A 24,385-nucleotide genomic window follows, 5' to 3' on the forward strand; every position below is an offset into this window, starting at 1 on the left:
CCCACTCTGGCTTATCCTTTCATTCTTTATAGTTTAATGAACTATATATTTTAGTATAATTAAAGTTACCAGTTTTTCCCCTTATGGATAGTACATTTTATGTTTTGATTAAGACAACACTTCCTACCACAAAGTCATAAAGATATTTTGATTTTATGTTATACAACCTTTGTAGTTTTCCTCTCACGTGTGTTTTCATGCGTGTTTCTAATCTATTTTGGAATAAATTTTTATGTTGTGAGATAGGTGTCTAATTTCATTTTTTCCCCATACAGATATATAAATGGTGTCTCAGGACCTCCTACAGAAAAGTCTGTCCTTGCTGCATAAGTGTCCACATATGCCTGGGTCTGTTTGGGGGCTCTTGCATCAGTTTTGTATTACCTTCATTCCTACAACTTTAAAATATGTCTTGATAGCTGGTAGAGAGTTTGCTTTTTTCTTCCCCCCCGCCCCCCCCAAGAATGCCTTGTGTATCCTTGGCTCTTTATGTTTCCATATCAGTTTTACAATCAGCCTGTCAAGTTCTACAGATTTTGACTGGGATTAGATTGAATCTATAAATCAATTTGAGGAGAATTAATATCTTTACATATTAGACTTCAAATCCATGATCATGATGTATATCTCCATTTATTTAGGTCTTCTTTAAAGTCTCTTAATAATGTGTTATAATTCTCCTTAAAGGGGTCTTTGCATAGTTTTTGTTAAATTACAGCATACTTGACATTTTTTCTGCAGTTGTGCATGGTGTTTTATTTCATTTTTTAGCTTTATAATGTTGGTATATGGATGTACAATTACTTTTTATGTGCTGGTATTGTATCTTGCCACCTTTCTTTTTATTGATTTTTGTAATTTATCCACAGATTCATTTTCTACATGTGTAACCACAGCATTTGCAGTAGCAGCTTTGCTTTTTCTTTTCCAATCTCTATACCTTTTAGTTCTTTTTCTTATTTTACTACAGCAGGATAAGTTTCATTAGAAGTGGTAGCATCAGGCATTCTTGTCTTGCTCTTATCTCAAAGAGACTGCTCTCATGTTATTTGCATAGGAGTTTTATAAGTACCCTTTACCAGATTTTGGAAGTATCCTTGCAGTCTTAATTTTCTAAGGGGTTTTGTTTGCTTTTTAATCATAAATAAATGTTGAATTTTATCAAATACTTGTCCTACTTCTTTTTAAATGGTCATATGGTTTTTTATTTTAATCTGTTAATGTAGCAAATTTCATAGATTAAATTTTTTAGTGTTAAAACCACCTTGCATTCCAGAGATAGACCAAACTTGCTATTTGCATCTTTGCTCATAAATGAGAGTGACTTATAATTTTCCTTTCTTGTATCATCCTTTCCAAGTTTTAGTATCAAGGTCATGCTATCATAAAATGAGTTAGAAAGTAAGTCTTTTTTTCCTACTTGCTTGTGCAAATTTTATATAATATTGGAATTATTTATTCCTTTAATATTTGCTAGAACTTGCTTGTGAGGCCATCTGGGCCTGGGATTTTTTTTTTTTTTTGGAGGGGGGGATAATTTTTAATATAAGTAACAATTTTAGGACTATTCAAATATTTTTTTTCTTTGTGACCCAGGTTTGCCTGACTTATCTATATTTTTTAATCTTTTAGCATAAAATTGTTCAAATACCCTCTTTTGCATTTAGCATGTATAGAATCTATAGTTTTCTCTCTCTTTTCATTCCTACCATTGTTTACTTATGTTTTATCTCATTTTTCTTGAACTTGCTAGAGGTTTACAAGTCTTTTCAAGGAATCAATTTTTGGCTTCAGTGCTCTATTGTATGTTTGTTTTCCGTGTCATCAGTTCTGTTCTTTTGATTTTCCTTCTGTCTGTATTTTTAAGGTTTATTTTGCTATTCTTTCTGTAACTTTTTTGAGGTAGATGTTTATTAATTCATTAATTTTAGCCTTTATTATGATTTATCTTTTGACTCAGGTTATTTAGAATATTATTTCTTAATTTCTAAACACATGAAGATTTTCTAGTTAACTTTTTGTCATTGCTTTCTATCTTGAACTGTGGCCAGAGAATTTCTGATTTCAGACCTTCAAATTTGATTGTGGCCCAGTGTATGATCACTTGTTATGAATGGTCCATGTGTGCTTCAGAAGAAATGTGTGTTTTTTGGATGTTGGGTGTAGGATTCTATAAATGTTCATTAGGCCATATTTTTTTAATCCTGCAGTTCAAATCTTGTATATTTCATAGATTTTTGTTTTGCCTGTTTATTCTATCAGATACTGAGAGAATTGTCAAACTCTCCACTACTGTTTTGTCCTCCTGGTGAATTGAAATTTTTATCATTATAAAGTGAACATGTTTATCTCATATTTTTTGCTTTAGATTCTGTGTTGCTTAATATAGCTGTACTTTCTTTTGATCACTATTTTTGTGGTATTTATTTGCCCATTCTATTACTTTCAGTCTTAATGTATCCTTGTTTTATGTCTCTTATAACCAGCAAATTGTATTGTTTAAGTCCAGCCATATAATCTGTCTTTTAACTTAAGCATTTAGTCCATTTGCATACAATATAATTACTGATATATTTGAATTTATACCTTATTTTAGTCTTTTTGTTTTTTTTTCTCTTTTTCCTCCCCTCCTCTTTTTAATCACCCTCTGCCCCCAACTAGTTTGGGAGTTATGCTCTCTGTTTCTGTTCTTTTAGTTGTCTCCCAAGAAATTATAATAGGGGTCCTCAACTCATTATTATTGAAGTCTAACAGTAATCATTACCTTCTCTTTCCTTCTCGTATAAGTGCCTTGGGACCCTGTAACTCCATTTGTCCTCTCCTGACTCAAATGCTGCTATTGTCATGTGTTTTAGCTCTTTGTATATATATTTAAACCTCACATGACATTATTTGTTTTATGTAGTCAGTGTTTGTATAAATTTACCCACATATTTATTACTCTACTTTTCTTAGCTTTTCCGTTTTTTCTTGCATCCCAGACCTCTCTGTGATCATCTTCCTTCTGCCAGAAGTACATCTGTTGGCATTTTCTTTACTGTGGATTGGCTGGAGGTGAACTCTCAGTTTTTGGTTGTACAATTACTTACCCCCCCTCCCCGAAACACATTTTAACTGTATGTTGAACGCTTGGTTAATATTTTAGATTAGCAGATATTTTCTTTAAGCACATGTAAGATATTCTAATGTGTTCCAGTTTCCATTATTGCTTTGAGAAGTCTCTCATCCTTGCAAGTAATCTGTGCTTTTTTCTTCTTATGGCTTTGAAATTTTCTGACTTTGTTTTTCTGCAGTTTTACTATGATGTGATTAGATGTAGACTTTTTATTCATCCTGCTTGAGATATGTTGGGTTTCTTAAATCTGGAGATCAGTGTCTTTCATTATTTCTGCAAATTTTTAACTGTTAGCTCATAATATTGCTTCTACTCCTATTCTCTCTTTACCTTCTGAGGCTGTGGTTAAATGTATGTTACACATTTTTTCATTTTATCCTTTGTGGTTCTTACAGTCTTGTTTGTATTTCCCACCATCTTATTCTCTCTGCTACATTCTGAATGATATGCCTGTCATCCATTTCACTAATTTTCTCTTCCACTGTTACACCTGTCAACTGATGCCCCAAAATTCTGTGTTAGGTCTGCTTTGGTTCTTTTTCAAGTCCTAGTTGTGGTTGTGTTTTTGTTCTGAAACTTCTTGGGAGTCCAAACATGTATAAATTTTTACCCTAATAAGTTATTTGGGAAGTGAGCAAAGCTGCTGTGGTCTTTCTTTGGTGAACTACTCCTGTTTTCAAGATGTCACTATGTAGTTTTATCAGTTCTTAGGTGGTCCCCTTAAACTTTATTTTTATTTAAGTGCTGCTGCTGTATACTCCATGATATGGAGTATTCCAGATACAGTGCCTCAAACTAATTTAACTGGTTAATTAGGGATATGAGACCTAAAGCAGAACTGTTAAGACTCAGTGCTCTCACCATGTCAGTGATGTTACCCAAATTTACTAATCACCTCTGCTGATGACAGTCATATTTTAAAGTTAAGTGGTGTTTTAGTCTGCTCAGGGAGGAGAGAAGGAGAGGAAGAGAGAAGAGAGGAGAGAGAGAGGGTATGTGAGCTCTGTGGTGTCTCTTCATATAGGGACACTAATCCTATTGGATTAAGGCTCCAATCCTTATGACCTCATTTAACCTTAATTACTTCCTTCTTAGAGGCCTTATCTACAAATACAGTCACACAGGAGTGTACAGCTTCAGCATGTGAATTTTGGAGGGACACAAACATTTAGTCCATAACAGGTAGTATTTACATAATGGTTTGAGGGTTTTATGGTTTATAATTATGTTACTTCTGCTGTCTCTACTGCTGCTAGTAGTGAATCACTTCCCACATATTCAACCCCACAATTATTCAGCAAGTATGTAAGGAAGAGAATTAAATTTATTCTTGCATGTGTTTCTGTACTTTACAAAGTTTATTGGTGAGGTTGTACATTTCTCAGCTAAATTCTAACCAATCTGTTATAGTTAAGTGAAAATCTTCACCTTATTTACACATTGGCTTTATTTTTCTTTATCTTAGCTGTGTTGGAGTAGAAGAACATCATGCTGTTGACATTGACCTATATCACTGTCCCAACTGTGCAGTTCTACATGGTTCCTCCTTGAGTAAGTACTAGAAGCTTAAATAAAAATTGAACTTTAGAACTTAATATGTACATGACAGTACTTTAATGATACTCTGACTAGTTATATTATACCCACCAAGAACTATAAGGAAGATTTTTCTGAAGATGTTGAGAATACAGTTTTTGTTTGAATTATTAAATAACTTATTTAACAAGTCAAAACATTAAGTGAAAAAAATACTATCCTTCTTAATTGCCAGTGCAAAGCCCCCAAACTCAAATACATATTTTCAAAGCTTTCAATTTGCCAAGTGCAATAAAGTAAAATTTTTCTGATTCTGGCTGTTTTTCTCTCTATAACTTACAAAAAAAAAGAATGGTAACTAGACTTATCGTAGTGATCATTCTGAAGTGTATAGAAATATTGAATCAGTATGTTGTGTGCTAGGAACTAACACAGTGTTGTTGGTCATTTATGTTTCAAAGACAAATAAACAGACTCATAGAAAAAGAGGTCAGATTTATGGTTACCAGAAGCAGGGATGGGGGAGAGGATTTGATGAAGGTGGTCAAAAGGTACAAACTTCCAGTTATAAGATAAATAAGTACTAGGGATGTACAACATGTTAAATATGATTAACACTGCTGTATGTTCTTTATGAAAGTTGTTAAGAAAGTGGCTCCTAAGAGTTCTCATCACAGGAAAAAATTTTTTTTTCCTATTTCACTTATTGTATCTACACGAGATGATGGATGTTCACTAAACTTACTGTGGTCATCATTTCATGATGTGTGTCAGTCAGATCATTATGCTGTATAACTTAAACTTATTCAGGGCTGTATGTCAATTATATCTCAATAAAACTGGAAGAAGAAGAAAAAATCTTCCAGTACTATTTGCAACAGTGAACAGTATAGGATAAGGCTTTAATGCACACACGTGCATTATACTTTTAGGAGAAAATTAGGGCACCGATATGCTAAAGTACTACTCCTGTTGTCCGAATTAGGTCATGCTGTTGCGTATGGCCTAGAGTTCTGCCCAGCTATCCTCTGTGATGGAAGCAACTTCCCCACAGTCCCCGTCCCACGGAAGGCAGAGGCCAGACCAAGTCTTTGCCTGCACTCTTCTTGAGGCGTGAGGGCATGGGCAGGGAAGCTCACGTGTCCTCTGGAGTACACCAACAACACATACAAAACGATATTATTGTTAGCCTTTTACAGATGCTTTAGAGGAATAGATGCGAGTATTAATTGTTGTACAAATATGAGAGTAGAGAAGAGATTTTAAAGCCTTTGGATTGTAACTATTTCTTTTCTTAAAAATTTAGACTGCATGCTAGCTTTTTTGTGTTCATAAAATTAAAGAGAAAAACTGTAGACTTAGTCATTTTAGAACTGAGCTTTTCCCGAACATACCTTGATACACGCTTGGGTCAGATGTAGGTAGCCTATACAACCTCTTTATTTTGAATGCAGCCTTTTTCCTAATACTTTTTTAAAATAGAGATTTTGTTCTGCGGTTATGGGCAAGTGATTTTTTCAGAAGAGACTTAGGAGCAGCTGACTGCTTAATCTGTTTTGTTAGAAATATTAATAATTTATCAGTTTCTTTCTAAGAGATCTAACAAATTAAGCTATATGAATGTATTAAAATATTTTTTTGTAAAATACAGATTATCCTTTTTGTTAGTTACGCAGTATAAAATTTGAGGTTAGCAAATTGGTAGAATTGTTACATGTGTAATTGACTAATTTGTTAATATAAATGTTTTTAAAGGTTCTTATTTTGTGTAGCACTGAAGTATGTAGTATATAACTTGAAGTAATTATTGACCAAGTGTAATTCTTTGAGGAAATAAATAATACTGGGTTGTTATGTCAAGAAGGGAAACAGAACTAAAATGTATGTTTCAATTTAGAATTTAAGTAAATAACCCCAAAATGAAATAATTTGAATTTAATTTCCATGAAATGTTAAAGGGGTTACTATGAATCAGAATAATGTAGTGTTTAAAACACTGTTGCAGGGACTTCCCTGGCGGTCCAGTGGTTAAGACTTCACCTTCCAATGCAGGGGGTGTGGGTTCGATCCCTGGTCGGGGAGCTAAGATCCCACATGCCTCACAACCAAAAAACCAAAGCATAAAACAGAAGCAATATTGTAACAAATTCAATAAAAACTTTAAAAGTGGTCCACATAAAAAAAAAAAAACCTTAAAGAAAAGAAAACACTACTAAATGTAATGCACTCTATTTTCTTTTTTCCTATATGATTTAATTTTTTTAAAAGCTTGTCATGCTCACTAAATTGATTTCACAACCCGTAATGGATCATGACCTGCACTTTGAATAACAACACTTCAGAGGGAAACTTGACTGTTACTTGCCCCTACATATGCTTCTCTTCCTTGAATAACATAAGATCAGGCATTGGCTGTCTTCTGGGCAAAAGTCCAACTCTAAGTACCCTTTAGGAAAATGCCCAAGATCCAGGAATCTGTTTTATCTTGATTTAAGGCTCCACTGCTCCTCACCCCTCACCCTCGCCCCTAATTTGGGTCATACCTTTTGGTCTTAAGCCTCTTCTGCTTGCCACCAACGATTTCCTGTTTCTTTGAGAGCTCCCCAGGAATCCTTACTACAGATACCATTGAGACAGTCTAATATCCATAAATATGGTGAATTTAGACTTTACCTTCTTAATGGGAATTAAGAACTCTGTTCGAGGTCCAGTGTCAAAAAAACCAGCCTGATACTTAAACACATATTCTCAGTGCTCCTCAGGCACATGCACTCTAAACTCAAAATTCTCTCTCCATTCCCTATGACCACTATTAAAATGTTCTTTCACTGGCCTCCTTCCTTTAAGAAATTCAGTCAGCTCTTGCAGCGACTGATTTTATGTGTTAAGGATGTTGGCCCAAGAGGACAGTGTAGCCTTCTGTTAAAATCCTGCAAGTCAGCACATTTAAAAGAAAAGAGAAGTAATTGTCAGCATATTGGTTGCCCCAGGCACTATGCTAAGAAAAACTAGACCTATGTTATCTCCTTTGATATTTGTAACACCTTGATGTGAGAAAAATTATCTTACTAGGTCTTTCATGTAGCTATTTGGCAGAGCTGGAGTTTGAACCCATAGCTGTCCAATCCCAAATCTGTTTGAATTCTAATCTATTTCGCCAAAATGAAAATTAAAACAGTGTAACATCATTGTTTATTTTCAAATAGGCAGTCTGTTCTTTCTCCCTCTTTTTCCCTCCCTCCCTCCCACTGTTGACCTGGGGCTTTTCAAATAGGCTGCTCATATATATTGGTAAGAATGTGAGTGAGTTACCACTTTTCTGGAGGCAGGTTTGCAATATATAGCAAGAAACAGATTTATGTATATAAATATTAATTTCATCTTTATTTAAAGATGCATCTACATTTACATCTTAAAATTCTAGGCTGCCTTTAAATTGTTTTTGAATATTTAATAAGGAGAAAATGCCCATGATAAGAAAGGTAAGCAGGATAAACATTATGATCCCAGTTGAAAATAAAATGGGGTTATGTATCTATATATTTGTAGGAAAAAAAAAGCCTGGAATGAAATACCCTTGAATTTTAGAATTGATTTTAAGTGAGAAAAAAAAAATAGTAACACACAAAGGACACCTTAATGGCATTTTCTAGGAAGGTTGCTTAATGATTGTCAGTTTTTCCGTGACATTTTTAAAAAACGGGATTTACTCTCTTCCATCTTGGGGGTCTGACTGCCATAAATTACTTGAGAATCTTGTTTTAGACTCTTAGATATGAATAAGCCTGATTTCCACCCCTATTGATTATTTAGTGTGACTTCTTATCCATATGAGGATCCAGCATTATTTTATTATTATGATCTTTGTAAAGTGAAGGATTTGAAATAACTTAGACTCATAGAGTTGTGTCCTTCCCCCAAGGTTTTATTATGAAAATCTTCAAACATACAGGAAAAGTTGAAAGAATTTTACAGCGAGTACCTCTAAACCCACCATCTAGATTCCACTATTAATATTTTATATTACTTGCTTTATCTCATATCTGTCTGTGTAACGATCCCACTGTCTATCCACCTTATTTTTTGATTCATTCTAAGTAAGTTATAGACATCAGTACATTTCCCAGAATCATGGAGGTTTTAGGCTTAAAAGTGATTTTCAAACTTAAAAGAAAAAAAACAGTAAAACTGAAATCTTACATTGATACCACACAAAAGACATGTAGGTGGTGCCCCTCTGGGGGAAAGAGGAATGAGGTCCAGAGCTCCTACCTCAACCTCTTCTCCATCTTCCCTTTTATTAAGGGTTCCTCAACACAGTCTGAAAAACTGTACTCATTCCCTTCATTTCCACATTGAGGAAACTGGACCCAGACACGTTAAAGAGATTTGCCCGAGGTTGCAGAGCAAGTTATGACTAAACTAGGAGTCAAAGCCAAGTGTCCTGATTTTGGTTGCTCTGCTTATTCAAGATTGTAGCCTCCGGGGCTTCCCTGGTGGCGCAGTGGTTAAGAATCTGCCTGCCAGTGCGGGGGACACGGGTTCGAGCCCTGGTCCCGGAAGATCCACATGCCGCGGAGCGACTAGGCCCATGCGCCACAACTACTGAGCCTGCGCTCTAGAGCCCTCAAGCCACAACTACTGAAGCCTGCGCGCCTAGAGCCCGTGCCCTGCAACAGGAGAAACCACCGCAATGAGAAGCCTGCACACTGCAACGAAGAGTGGCCCCCGCTCGCTGCAGCTAGAGAAAGCCCACACACAGCAACAAAGACCCAATGCAGCCAAAAATAAATAAATGAAAAATAAATTAAAAAAAAAAAGATTGTAGCCTCCCAGAGCTGTTGAATCACGGGACCTGAGTGTTAGATCTGACCAGAGGTTATATATTCTGTCATCTTAATTGTCCTCCTTTCGCTATGACGCAGTCACCTGCTATTCTCCGTGTCAGTGTAACCATGCTTATTTTGGGAATAAATCTTGACATAACAGAGAAGGGAACTGTGCTGTTGAAATAGATTTTGCTGTGGGATCAGAGGCCCTGTCCTGAGGGGATGATGTGGATGATCCATAAAAATCGTATCATGACCTAATGTTCTAGTGAAAATCATGATTTTAAATAATTGTGAGATTTTATATGTGTAAATGTGGATATTATAAAAGGCTCAATCTGCTAATTTGAATTTGTTGATTTAATTTTAAAATCATTTTTGAAATAAAAAGAATTTTTAAAACCCACAGTTAATTGCCTATAATTGCAGCATTAAATTTTACTTCTTCAGCCTTAGAAATGTATTAAAAAATGTATTATTGTACTTGACCATTGTTGTTTCTGATTATATAGACTATAATTGATTATAGAAAGTACGTAGTACCACCAGTTACAAAAATGCTTTCTTTTTTTAATCTTCTAAAAATCCAGTGAAAAAGAGGAGGAACTGGCACAGGCACGACTACACAGAAATTGATGATGGTTCCAAACCAGTGCAGGCTGGAACTAGAACTTTTGTGAAGGAATTACGTTCTCGAGTCTTCCCAAGGTAGGAAACCTGTTATGACCAAAGAACATTTAAGAATGTTACCCAATAAGGTGACATTATCTAAAGGAGCGTGTTCAAACTTCAGGTTGCAAGCCATTATTATTCTTAATCAGTTTTTTACTTTTTGAAAATAAAACAGAATAGAAAATATTGGTACATTGCAAGTAATAGGAGTAAATAAGCATAGTTTCATGGAAACTTTGTTATGTGCATGTGTACTGGACTACTGGGTAAAAATGTATTTAACTGTAGGTCTCAGTCCAAAAAGTTTGAAAGACACTGATCTAAGGCACTTATTCCTGTGCTTCGTTCCTTATGTTGTGCAGCTGCTGCTTCTCTTTCTCCTTCACCTCTCTTACACCTGTTTTCATACTCTGCTTTTTTTCTTATGTTATTTTCCTATCTGCCTCCACCCTACGTCTGCCAGAAGTCCCCACAACCATTGCTTAGCCTCTGGTGGCAACAGGACTAGGCTTTTTTATTTTTTTTAAGGATAATGGAAAGTATTTGAGTTATCTGTGGCTCAAAGAACAAATGTCAAAAGCATTTTACAGCATTTAACCATGCTAATTTAGATCATTTCCTACTCGCTGCCTGACATCTATTTAAAGTGATAATGCTTAATAGGCTTTTTACACGAGATCATATCCAGGCTTGTTAAAAAGGGGAAGCACAATTTAAATTTCAATCACAATATCACCTGCAGCCTATTATGGAATTATTTTAGATCATGTAACTATAAAACCCTTCCTATTTTGTCATAGTCTTTAGGATACCTGGCCGTTCCCCTCCCTTAAACAGAAACATAAATGATAAGCAGCTACTGTTGGCTCCCTCACGTACTGGGAGAAAAAAAAAAAATGAAACACAGTGATCGCCACGTGATTTTTGTGATATTAAAGGCCTTATTCTCAGATATTCTCCTTTATGAGTTTCAAAGTCATTGGAGAAATGTCTGTTTATTTTCATTGATTGATTTGGAGCCCCGGGCCAGAGTTTTCAGCCAGGCTCTATGGGCTGGCTTCAGAGAGGCTTGTGAGTTTCCTAAAATTGTGTAAACAGTTGACATGTTGACATGTGAATGTGAATTTTTCAGGGAGAGGAGCCTTAGCTTTCGTTTTTTAAAATAGGTTTGTAACCCAAAAGTGTAGTGTTAAAAGTCCTGGCCCAGTGAGTCCCGTGGCTTCTCGGCCGAAGTATTAAACACAGATGTGAGCAGGTTCCAGAGGCGGTCACAAGTGTCCACACTGTACTCACCACTAGTTAAAGGTCTTTGGTTTTATTTAATGTAACTCCATAAACCTCCACATCATTTAAAACTGTGGCAGGGTGACAATAATTAACTAAATTATACATACTTAATGTGATTAATATAGAAGTGTATAAAATAAAGTGAACTCCAACTATCTACCCCGACCCCCCCACTTTAAGACAAAGTCTTTTGAGACCCTTTTTTACATAAATGATAACTTTTAAAACATTTATGTGTATAGGTGTATGGATGTATATATACATCTAATTTTAAAAAATAAAATGGGGTTACATTATGCATATGTTGTGCAACTTGCTTTTTTTACTGTTATGTTTAATAGGTATCTTTCTGTATGTATACACAAATTTACCTCACTCCTTAACTGCTGTGTAGTATGCAATTGTGTGTGTGTGTGTTGTGTGTATGTATATATATCCCGTAATTTACTTAACCGTCCCACTATGGTGTATGTTTAGTTTGTGTCCAGTTTTTTCCTCTTGTAAGTAATGATGTGCCTGTATTTTTAAGCACTTGTATCTACATATTTTTGATCAATGGGGGGAGGTAAAGCACCAGACATTTAAGATGGAGGAGTACAAGTGATTTAAGATTCTCCCTTAGGTTGGAGTTTAAGGAATTGTTAAATTCTCAGAGGTTGGGGAAGAAGGAACACTTGTGGATGCTTATGAGGAAAATAAAAGGCAGTACAGAACTCAGTGAGTCAGGTGAAGGAGCTCTGAGCCCTCCACTTACAAGACTATCCAAGAAAAGTCTGTCTTGATTTTTTTAGGCCTTAAACTGACCTTCTGTTATTGAGAAGGTGGGAAGATCTGAGCTCAGTAATTCAGAGACCCAGTTTCTCCTGTCTTCTCCTTGACACCTAGGCTACAGATGACATCAAGACTGTTAAGATCTGACTGTATAAATGGAAACTGTTGTGTTTAACCTATGATGCAAGTGTTGCACTTAACTTTGAATGTATAGCAGCTGCATTCTGTGAGCAGTTGGAAGATAAAATCTAGAATATCCCCATTTAAAGAGATCTTTGATTTGTGGTTAGATAGGGGATAGTGAAAAGGGACAAACCACACTTAAGTGTAATGCCTAGAATGTGTTAATCATCAAAGAGGGCAGCTGGAGGTTCAGCAACCCTCTTTAGTGGCTTAAGGTGACTGCATGTTAAAATTTATTAAATACTGGTGATAGCAGACCTTTGAAACCAGGAGTTCTCAGTTGGGGCATTTGGACATTGTCTCAAAGAGTAGGGACGACAGACGCTAGTCATCCCCCAGTGTGCAGGACAACGTGAATTGTTCTGTGTCTGGTGAGACTTTGCAATGGCTAACAAATATTTGTGTAGACTTTTATAGCCAGATAAAATCTGGTCTGTTTTTACTTATCCTAACCAGCTTTTATTCTACTGTACCCCCTCCCTTTTGCTCTTCTGGTTTTCTATGCAGCTTGTGTTGAGTGGCTTCTGATCTTGTTACTTTTAAATCCAGCCACTCGTTACAGTCGATTGTAAGCATCCTATTATTCTGTTATATTTTCTAGTGTTGTTTACCTGAACATTTACATATTGAAATACGTATTTTGCTGGAAACTAATTTGTTTTTTCTCTTGTTATAGTTAAGGCATTTTATATAATACATATATATTTTTCCAATTATATGTAGATTGAAGTAATTATCTATGACTTTTACTTTAGAATACTAAAAGGGGCTTTATAAAACATTTGTTATAAAAAGGAGAATTAGGTATGATAGGTTGAGAACCACTGATGTAGATAATAATATAGTATATGAATTAACCCATTACCAGATTATCTTTCTTAACTGAACTTATCAACAGAGATGACATGTTACTCTTATGCTTTCCTTAGTGCCGATGAAATCATTGTAAAGATGCATGGCAGCCAGCTGACACAAAGATACCTGGAGAAACATGGATTTGAAGTCCCTATTATGGTCCCCAAATTAGATGATCTAGGACTCAGGCTCCCTCCACCTACTTTTTCTGTTATGGACGTGGAACGTTATGTAGGTACGAACTTGATTCCTTTAATTACTTGGGAAAACATGGTAAAAGTGAAATTGGTATTATCCTAAAAATACTAAAAGTTGAATGAAGAGATGTTACTTTAGTTCCGTTTCTGGGTCAGGAAAAGTGAAATTCAGTATTATCTATGTTGAAAACTATTTTTTTCTCAGCAGAATTACATTCAGAAAGACAGAAAAAAACATTTTGCATATTTTTATTTACTCTGCCTCATCCTACTGCTTTTGTTGTTGTTGTTGTCATCAAATTTACTGATACGGGCTTCCCTGGTGGCGCAGTGGTTGAGAGTCCGCCTGCCAATGCAGGGGACACAGGTTCGCGCCCTGGTCCAGGAAGATCCCACATGCCGCGGAGCGGCTGGGCCCGTGAGCCATGGCTGCTGAGCCTGCGCGTCCAGAGCCTGTGCTCCGCAACGGGAGAGGCCACAACAGTGAGAGGCCCGCGTAACGCAAAAAAAAAAAAAATTTCCTGATACTTGCTTAGGAACAGTTATTATGGAGGGGTAGCTGCAGACTGAGGAAGAAGACTTTGGGAAATCGGGGTGGTTCTAGGCCTCTGTAGCAGCATTCAGGTACAAGATCTCTGGATCCTGCTTTAGTGACCTCCTGCTGCCTAGAGAAAGGCTGTGAAAAAGAGGAGCTCACTTTCAAACCTGTTTTTATATAGATGACTTGGTGATACTGCCATTTAACGATGCCTGGACCTAATTTTTTATATTGAGGCCCGGAAAGGTATAAGAAACAAGGTGGAAGACCCTTCACCTGTTGCAATATTGTTGACATTTTCAGTCACTTTTTTCATTCGCATCAGGGTATTTAGAGATAAAGCTGACTCTATGTAGGTCTCATTCCTTGTCAACAAAACAGAGATTATTTGAGGATTAGATCTCAAATCTATCTTGACTCAAACTGTCTATTCTTTAGAGTATGTTATCTCCTGAGCATGAAGTATCTGAGAACTTGTCCCTTTATTGATCCATTGGTTGACATTGATAATTGTTTCACTGAGGAATCCAATTAAATTGTCTGACTTCACATTCAGCTAGTTTTGAATTATTTGATAAATTAGAGGATGAGGCTGAGGTTTCACCTAAACCTGTTTACATGGATAGCACTGTAAAGTAAATGGCTAGTGTAGTATAAGTGTAGGAAAAACGTTCATAGTACTTGATAGCTAACTTTTTAGTACTGCAGAATGCTTCAGTTAACAGAATTGTTTTGCCTCGTAAGTATAAAATAGTCTATTTAGCAATACTTTCTTAACTTATATAAAGTTACATTAAAGTAAGAAAATGTCACTTGTTTCCTATTTCAGATTAAGTATTGCCATATTTTGAATTTCACCTTATCCTACAGGACATTGTAAAACTAATTATGCTTTTTAGGGTGATGCAGTGTTGAGCAAGCAATACCTCATGATTTTATAGGAAAATTGTAAATTAATCCCAATTCAGAACGCATTTCACAGGCCCTAATATGAACTGGTTTTTGCTTCCTAACCACTCATTTTTTTCTTGAAGCAGAATATTAGAAGAGAAGACACTACCAGGCAAGCAGAAATTGTTTGTCCTGGTTAATTTGTTCACTAATTCCCCAATGACCGATTGGTTTCCCAAAATGATGGACTCAGAATCTTAGGTGTTAAAGAAGTGAAAGGGGAAAGTCAGTCCCCTTATTTTATGCATGAGGAATGCGGCACAGTTGTTACCTACCAATGTAATATGCATTTTTGTCGTGAGCTGCACAAGAAATCATTGGTGTGTAGAAAGCTTTGTAAACATATAACTTTTTACACTCAGTGTTAATTATGCAGCTCTGTCTTAATTGCTTTATTCTTTCTTTCAAAAGTCATCCCTTTGTTCAAAAGTTCCAGTTGGACTTAAAAAGTATAGGAAGAATCTTTGTCTAGGCTATACAGTTTTTATAGATGGCTTAATTATCATACAAGTAAATATAGTCTTTAAAATATTTTTGTGTAGGGCGTCTATTGATGAAATTCTTAAGCGCAATAATAAGACTATAATTTTTCTCTGCAGGTGGTGACAAAGTGATAGATGTCATTGATGTGGCAAGGCAGGCAGACAGCAAAATGACACTTCACAATTATGTTAAATACTTCATGAATCCTAACAGACCAAAAGTGTTAAATGTGATCAGCCTTGAATTTTCAGATACAAAGTGAGTAGTTCTGGACGTTTTGGTTTAGCCTTCTGAGTGTTAGCTAAAATGTAGTTAAATGATGAATTTCTTTTAGTAAAAAACGTAACTGTGACTTCTAAAGTGGTCCAGTGATATAGCTGTGTTCTAAATTTTGCTTTGGTACCCTCAGACTTTAAGTATTGCTGTTAGCTGTGAGTTCCAGTTAATTTCTTGGTTTGGGTTGAAATGGGAGATGAAATTTTAAGAAGTTTTAATTTGCATGATGTGGGTGTGTGTGTATGTGTGTGTTTGTTTTTTTAAAGGATGTCTGAATTGGTGGAGGTTCCTGATATAGCCAGAAAACTTTCCTGGGTGGAAAATTATTGGCCTGATGATTCAGTCTTTCCCAAGCCATTTGTTCAGAAATACTGCTTAATGGGAGTTCAAGACAGCTACACAGATTTCCACATTGACTTTGGTGGGACTTCAGTTTGGTACCATGTCCTCTGGGTAAGCTTGGGGTATTTCTTTGTTCACTTAATCACAAAAACGTACAGTCTTATTTTTCCATGGGTATATTCATTTGCTATAAATGACGTTTGTAAAGAGGGAAGTGTTTTGTACTTTTTCAGTGGGAGCTATCATTTTAAATACTTAAAGAAGCATTATGATTTTCTTTTTTTAATCCCAAGTAATGGAGGAGCCATGAATTCTTAATTTATATAGATTCCCTTTTTTTGCCCCCATCTTATAAATTAATCTCTTTTAGCCTTTTGTCTCTTTTTGTTTCTTCTTCCCCCTAGTCAGTTAGCAGTTAATCCCTGAATCTAATACCTGAGAAGGAGCAAAATTATAGTAATAATTGCTTCTGACCTTAAGGTGAGGCTAAAGCCAGCTAGTTGGATAAGTCAGGAATGCCCATACAAATACGAATTCTCCTCAGGAGCTTATATTCACCTTGCTTTATCTAGAACTGTGCTATTCCGTACAGTAGCCACTCGGCACATGTGGCTACATTTAAATAATTAAATATAATTTAAAATTCAGTTCCGCATTTGCACTACCCCATTTCAGGTGCTCAGTAGCCACATAGGGCTCATAACTGCTATATTGGGTAGCACAGATATAGAGCATTTCCATCGTCACAGAAGGTTCTTTCGGGCAGTGCTGATCTAGAGCCAAATCTTCGTCAGTATCACATGCCTGTGCATCAGCAATGCTCTGGACTATGTTTGTTGCTGTGCCCTTGAGCTCCTCTTCCTTTCCTCCGTGAGAAAGCAAAGGGTTAGTTCATTAAAGAAAGTTTATTCACAGATCTTTAAAAATAATTGTATTATTATATGTCTTAGGAGAAAGGGCAAAGTTTGCAGAGATGACCCTCTGTAACCTGGGGCCTATTAACATGTATTTACTTCTCTACCTTGAAAATGAGATCAGTAGGATGTTTGTGATGCTTTACCCTCCTCTCTCGTAACTATTTCTCCATCCCTGCTTTATTGACCCCTTGTCGTATTTGAGACGGGAGCCTTAGCTCCTTTGAAGATGCTTATTAAGGGCAATAGCTATTGATCAGGTATGTGAAATATGTCTTTTTGAGCCTTAAAAAAATCTGATAATTATCTAATTTAATTTAGAACATTGTATTGGGAAATTACATCAATATAGGCCATCCTAGAATGGCATTTCCTTTTTCAAAAATAGTGTGATTACTTCCTCCTAGGGCGAGAAGGTTTTTTATTTGATAAAGCCAACAGATGACAATTTGGCACTCTATGAATCTTGGAGTTCATCTGTGACCCAGAGTGAAGTGTTCTTTGGAGATAAGGTGGATAAATGCTACAAATGTGTGGTAAAGCAGGGACATACCTTATTTGTTCCTACAGGTAAGGTTTTAATCCCATCCCGCTCCCCATAGTGGATACTCATCACACGGAGTCAGCTTTTGATTGAAATCTCTGACCTTAATGTGTTTGGAAAGTAGTTTCGCGTAGCCCGAGCGATGATTCTGATCTTGGACTTCTCACTTCTTTGTGCCTTAGAGGGCTTCTCTTGTAGTCAGGACTCGTTTTGGCATTGTGTTTTATGTCATTTGCCTTCACTTTTATTTTTATTTAGAAAAATTCATCTACCATAATCCTCACCCTTTTAAAGTGTACAATTCAATGGTTTTTAGTAGATTAACAGGGCTGTGCAACCCTACCCCTATCTAATTCCAGAACATTTCATCACTTCAAAAAGAAACCCCATGCCAATTAGCAGTCACTCCACATTTCCCCCCCTCTGAGCCCCTAGCAACCACTAGTGTGCTTTCAGTCTCTGCGGATCTGCCTGTTTGGGGCATTTCATATATAATACGTGGCCTTTTGTATCTAGCTTCTTTTAGTTAGCATCATGTTTACTAGGCTCATCCATGTTGTAGCCCATGTCAGTGTTTCATTGCCTTTTGTGGCCAAATAATATTCCATTGCATGGATGTACCACATTTCATTTATCCCTTCATCAGTTGATGGACATTTGGGTTGTTTCCACTTTTTGGCTCTTACGAATAGTGCTGCTTTGAACATTTGTGTGAAAGTTTTTGTGTGCAGGTTTGTTTTCATTTCCCTTGGTTATATATACCTAGTAGTGGAATTGCTGGGTCATATGGTTTAATGATGTTTAACTTTTTGAGGAACTGCCAAACTGTTTTCCTAGTGGCTGCACCATTTTACATTCCCACCAGCAATGTACAGGTGTTCCGATTTCTCTACATCCTCACCAACACTGTAGTTATCTTTTTTTATTTTTGTCATTCTAGTGGGTGTGAAGTACTTGTATCTCATTGTGGTTTTAATTTGCATTTCCTTAATGAGTAATGATGCTGAGCATTTCTCTTATTGGCCATTTGTATATCTTCTCTGGAGAAATGTCTATCTAAATGCTTTGCCCATTTTTATGTTGGGTTGTCTTTTTATTGTTGAGCTGTAAGCATTCTTTATATATTCTGTACACTAGACCCTTATCAGATATATGATTTGCAATATTTTCTCCCATTCTGTGGGTTGTCTTTTCATTTTCTTGATAATGTCCTTTGCATAAAATTTTGATGAAATTCCCTTTAATTTTAACTGGTCAGCTCTACATTGATGTCAAAGGCCCAAGCCTGCTGTAAGAATCTGGGCAGCTGTCCTGGGGCAGTTAGGAGGCAATGAGTCTGTTTTGAGGGACCCTAGGAAGGGATTGAGTACCAGCCTTAGCTATAGCCTCAAGCATAGGTATCAGGTCTGTCATTTTGAGACGTGACTAAATGCAGGGTATGGACTCTCCAGGTCAGTGGTTTTGAGAATTGTGTTCTTCTGATTTGGGTGACCTTAATGGCTACACAGTTTGCAAGGATCTGTTACAGGCCCTGCTTTCTTACCTTGCCTCTGGAGTATATAAGAAGAAGTATGTGTTGAGCAAATGAATGAATCAATGCCTGGAACTATCAGAATTTATAAATCTAGATACGTATCAGTACTTTCACTGTGAATGGGCTAAGCTCCTCCCTTAAAGCCCCTCCCTTAAAGCCCCCCAAAGCTCCCTCTTATGACAGATATTTTGTTATGCCCACTTCAAAAATCTTGAATTCACATTTATCATTAATATAACCTCCTGCACCAGTAATTCCCCCCCATTGATGTAATGACCTAATTAGAATATAAAGAGGAAATTAAAAGTAATTTATAATAATACACCATTTTACAATGTCCCTGCTCAGGCACAGCAGCATTAGAAGTCAGGATGATGCACAGGCCAGCTAACCAGTACAGGCGTGTAATTGGTAGTTCAAAGTCTGTAGCTCTGGTGTGGATTAATGGTTCTCAAACTTCATTGACCATCAGAATCACCTGGAGGGCTTATTAAAACGCAGAGTGCTGGGCCTTAACCCCAGCGGTTCTGATTCAGTAGCTCTGGGGTGGACCTGAGAATATGCATTTCTAACAAGTTCCCAGCTAAGGCTGGTGCTGCTGGTCTGGGGACCACATTTGAAGAACTGCTGCCGTAGATAGTGTGATTTTTTTTTTCCCCCCCAAGGTAGTTGGCAACTGATACACTTCCTTCAGTTTACAGGCTACCTAGTTATATTCCTAGAAAATTGTGCCAAAACCATGCAAAAGATCCTTGTTTCATATGAATGGAGTTATAGTTTCTGGGCTCAGACAGTTAATAACAGATTTTGCACCTATCTGAATGCCCAGCAGAAATTTGAAAGTGCTGACTAATGGAGGACAATTTCTTACTGTGTGGAACTGTCCTGCATGTTGCATCCCTGGCTCCCGCTCGCAAAATGACAGTAGTGCCTCCTGATCACTGTGACCAAAAAAAGCCCACCAAACTGTCTAGATCACACTCTACAGGTGGTACTGCCTCCATTGAGGACCACTGATCTACAGAATTTGAAGCCAGCAGAGACTTCAAATTTGTGATTTCAGGGTCAAGCTCAAGGCCTTTGAGCACACACGTGGTCACCACTTGAAAGCCAGTCTTGGGAGGAGTTTTTTGATATTGTGTTACAGCACAATGAGGGATCAGAATATGAAAAGTATAAGGAAAATGGGATCTGTCTATTTTAACAGTCAACTTTTACATGCAAACGTATGTGTGTATATTGATTTATGTTTATATGAAGTCTTTATGTTCAGTCTACGGACCTTTCTTTCAAAAGTTTAGCATCATCTCAGAAATGAGCCTCACTTTGAAAACATTTTTATGGGAAAACATTTTGACTTTGTGGGAAAATATCATTTTGATTGCCAGCATTTATATTTATAGGACCATAACCCTGCCTAATGAAATGTGGGTGATCTACTTTTTCTTTCTTAGAGGAAGGTCCCAGGTTGAGTTCCATTGATCCTCCTCTGCTTGGTCCCTAAGGACACTTGTTTCAGGATGACACTAGGGAGGCAAAGCGTCCAGCCAGTCCCGTTGTTCATTTAATGAAAACGCGCTTGCCTCACTCTAACCAGATTTGACTTGTCTCAGAGTAAAATCTTTAATATAAAGTAGATTGTGTTTTTAAGCTAAAAAACTGAAACAGCAACAACCACAGAAACCTTCACCTACCCTGCACCGTAATTTTGTCTAATTGGGTCAATCCATTTATCTTAAACACAGCACAGAGGCTGGCATATAATAGGCATTTAATACATACTTGAATCATTGAACCTCTAGATGGTAATAGACATTAGCTTCTCTAGCACTGAAGTATGAGGTAAACTAATTTTGATATTTTGTGTTTCTTAAAATAGGTATATATCACATTTGTGTGGTTTGAATATTGAAAAATCACTGATTTATATACTTTTAACCATTTCAGGGTGGATTCATGCTGTGCTCACTTCTCAGGACTGTATGGCTTTTGGGGGGAACTTTCTGCACAACCTTAACATTGGCATGCAGCTCAGGTTTGTGTCATCAGTATTTAAAGGATCTTTTGTCCTTTCTTAAATAGGACTTAGTTCTAAAAGTCAAAAAAAAAAAAAATTCAGCAACATACTTAATTGAGATCTCATGGAGATAGGCCCTGAGAAATTATTAGGAACTTTTAACAAAAGTATTGTCTTAAGATTTTGACAGGAGAACACCTTGATGCTTTTCTAATCTAAAACAAAAAGAATAGTTTATTCAATTTGAGATTAGGTATCTCCCCAAATTTCAGACTTTTGTAGAAATGGATAGGCTCTCCTTTGGCTATTTTTACAGTGAGGGAATTGAACTAAAACCAGTCAGACTCAGGTGTGACATATGCTGCTGGGGCAGAGCAACCCTAAGTTAGGATCGTTGTCAAAACACCTGCTTTAATTTTGCTGTGGTAAAGGATTAACAGCTATTTCCCCTTCTGCATGAGAATTTGACCTTTGGGTAATAACTTCCCCTGGTAGCCTAATGAGAGAAGACTGTTACAAGGCAACATTGCTTATGGTAAAATGATTCCTGATTGATAAACCGCATCAGTACTGGCAGAACTAGAAATACCTAGTAGGAAGCCATGTCTTTGGGCTTTCCTGAGTGTGACTGTTATAACTTGGCCTGCCCCTGGGGAGCCCCGGAAGCCATGCATCTATGGAGTTATTACAAGAGATTCTGGCTCTTATGGGGGGTATGCAGCTTTAAGCTAGGGCAGCTCCCACACTTGCCAAGTACGAATCTTGTTTCTTTATACCTGAGCTGTCCCTGGGGAAAGACGGCTCCTGGCTGTGTGGACTGCTGCAAAGACTCCCACGGAAGACTCACCCTGTGGCGAGCTGTGGTTTCTCACAGGTCTTCTCACCTTGACCCTTGCCAAGTGTGGTCCTGAGCTTGAATGCTTAGTAGAGCCTAAAGAAAATGCCGTGAGAGGGTGTTGCAGTGCTGTCCAGCACAGGCAGCCGGTTTCTAAACACATCGTTCTGTTTATTATAGTGGAACCCTTGTAAAATTCCTTCTGTTAAAACTAGGCTACAGATCCCAAGGGGTGATCTTTTTGAAGCCCACTGTAAATTCTTCAGTATCCTGTCAAATCTGTTAAGGGCGGACCTGAGTAAGATCACAGCTCAGTCTTACCCACGTGTGGTGGTGGTGTTGAGCGATGTGCACTACTCGATTGGTCTTATACGTCGTGGGCTGCTTATTTTAGTTAAGTTGATTGTCTGCATTTAACTTTGAAATGCTAATATTAATATTAAATTTCTTCAACTCTTATTTATTTAGGTGTTATGAGATGGAAAAAAGGCTAAAAACACCAGATCTTTTCAAATTCCCTTTCTTTGAAGCCATATGTTGGTTTGTAGCCAAAAACTTGCTGGAGACCCTAAAAGGTAATAAATAATCTGTACATTTTGTTGTTTCATATGATGCATGATACTTCTAAATTCACTAAAAGCCACTCATAGAAAGAGAGGTTCTTTTTAAAATGTGGTGTGGCTATTGTCCCTATTTTGTTTTTTGTTTTTGTTTTTTTTTTGGTGGTATGCGGGCCTCTCACTGTTGCGGCCTCTCCCGTTGCGGAGCACAGGCTCCGGACGCGCAGGCTCAGCAGCCATGGCTCACGGGCCCAGCCGCTCCGCGGCATGTGGGATCTTCCCGGACCGGGGCACGAACCCGTGTCCCCTGCATCGGCAGGCGGACTCTCAACCACCACACCACCAGGGAAGCCCCCTATTTTGTTTTTTAAATGCATTATTTTCCTCTGTTCAGAACCTTTTTAGCAAATTAGAAAATCTCTAGTCCTTAGGCATAAAAATCAGATATATGAAGAGCTGCATCAGAACCACATAGGTAATATTGAAAAATGTTCCTTTCACTGGGACTTTAGTCATCTGCACACAGTATCAGGCACGTAAAAGTGCCTCACTAACAAAAATGCAGTTGAAGCCAAGGGACTGTTACCTAGTATTTGTTCCCAAACATTTGCTTTTAAAAAATCGAGGGAATAATTTTCATGTCCTGAGTGAATCAGGTGGTGTCTGTGCCATTACCATTATGACCATTATGTGGCCAGTATAAGGCACCTGTTGGCACAAACCAGCTAGTGTCAGGCTATGCATCTATAGTTGAAGAAAAATGGTTCTTTTCAAGGGAGGTGGGAAATATATCCCTTTAAACTTGCAAGGTACCACCTCTTTTATGTGGAATTTCAGATTTTGATGTTTTATTACTGGTTTAATAATCTTTGAGCAGTCAAGTTGGAGACTCACTGTAACTTCCACTTTTATCTATTTTTTGCTTTTTGTGCACTTATGCCCATGAAAATACAGTCCATCTGGTTTTTGTGTTGTCTAACTTTCCTACTCAGTTTGCCAGTAGTGCTACTATATTTTTTTAATTATTTAATTAATTTATTTATTGGCTGCGTTGGGTCTCGTTGCTGCACGCGGGCTTTCTCTAGTTGCGGCAAGTGAGGGCTACTCTTTGTTGCGGTGTGCGGGCTCTCATTGCGGTGGCTTCTCTTGTTGTGGAGCACGGGCTCTAGGCACGGGGGCTTCAGTAGTTGTGGCATGCGGGCTCAGTAGTTGTGGCTCGTGGGCTCTAGAGCACAGGCTCAGTAGTTGTGGCACACGGGCTTAGTTGTTCCACGGCATGTGGGATCTTCCCAGACCAGGGCTCGAACCCGTGTCTCCTGCACTGGCAGGCGGATTCTTAACCACTGCACCACCAGGGAAGTCCCAGTGCTACTATTATAATTAACTCCCAGAAGAAGAGATATAAGCAGATCAAACAATAAAGTCTAGTCTAAACATTTGGGGGTCTTCCCCATTTAAATGTTACACAAGAAGAAAAGGTAAAAGGAAAAAAAACTACCAATAACTTATTTCCCAGGATGGCATGCACGGAAGTAAATGATAAAAATCATTTATGGTTTCTTTCCTTAAAAAGGGGGGCTGGGGAAAGCTCACTTTCTTTGGAAGGAAAGAGCAGTAGAACCCCGTCTCACACCTTGTAGCACTGTGTAGAGGTAGGTGTCTTGACAGTGGTGCAGCTGTACAGGATGGAGGTGGGATCCCGTGGATGGGGAGGAATAGTGCTCTCGGGTATTTTTCTTGGCTTCAGGGATGTCACAGTAGATCCATAGAGTTGCAATATATGATTTTCAGTAAAATACTGGACAGTAAATTTCATAGTCCCCTATTCGAGTAGAAGCCTGGGAAAATAGGAACACTTATAAAAACACTTACAAATGTCCTTATTTTCTGGAAATAAAACCCAATTACTGAACTCTCCAGGTAAGAGATTGGCAATTCAATATTCA

At 37.4% G+C, this 24,385-nt stretch overlaps 1 protein-coding gene across 2 annotated transcripts in view; it reads left to right on the plus strand.

Annotated features, from left to right (window-relative positions):
- The window catches only part of KDM7A (lysine demethylase 7A), a 123,003-nt gene that overhangs the window by 74,335 nt on the left and 24,283 nt on the right, over positions 1 to 24,385 (plus strand). For both annotated transcript variants that reach the window (XM_060305236.1, XM_030853989.2), the window contains 8 exons: positions 4,581 to 4,666; positions 10,071 to 10,188; positions 13,323 to 13,483; positions 15,534 to 15,675; positions 15,960 to 16,146; positions 17,357 to 17,519; positions 20,975 to 21,062; positions 22,348 to 22,454. In XM_060305236.1, the coding sequence (XP_060161219.1) occupies positions 4,581 to 4,666; positions 10,071 to 10,188; positions 13,323 to 13,483; positions 15,534 to 15,675; positions 15,960 to 16,146; positions 17,357 to 17,519; positions 20,975 to 21,062; positions 22,348 to 22,454 (1,052 nt within the window). The remainder of the gene's footprint in view (positions 1 to 4,580; positions 4,667 to 10,070; positions 10,189 to 13,322; positions 13,484 to 15,533; positions 15,676 to 15,959; positions 16,147 to 17,356; positions 17,520 to 20,974; positions 21,063 to 22,347; positions 22,455 to 24,385) is intronic.

This window comes from Globicephala melas, chromosome 9 (genome assembly GCF_963455315.2).
Source record: "Globicephala melas chromosome 9, mGloMel1.2, whole genome shotgun sequence".
Lineage (NCBI taxonomy): Eukaryota > Metazoa > Chordata > Mammalia > Artiodactyla > Delphinidae > Globicephala > Globicephala melas.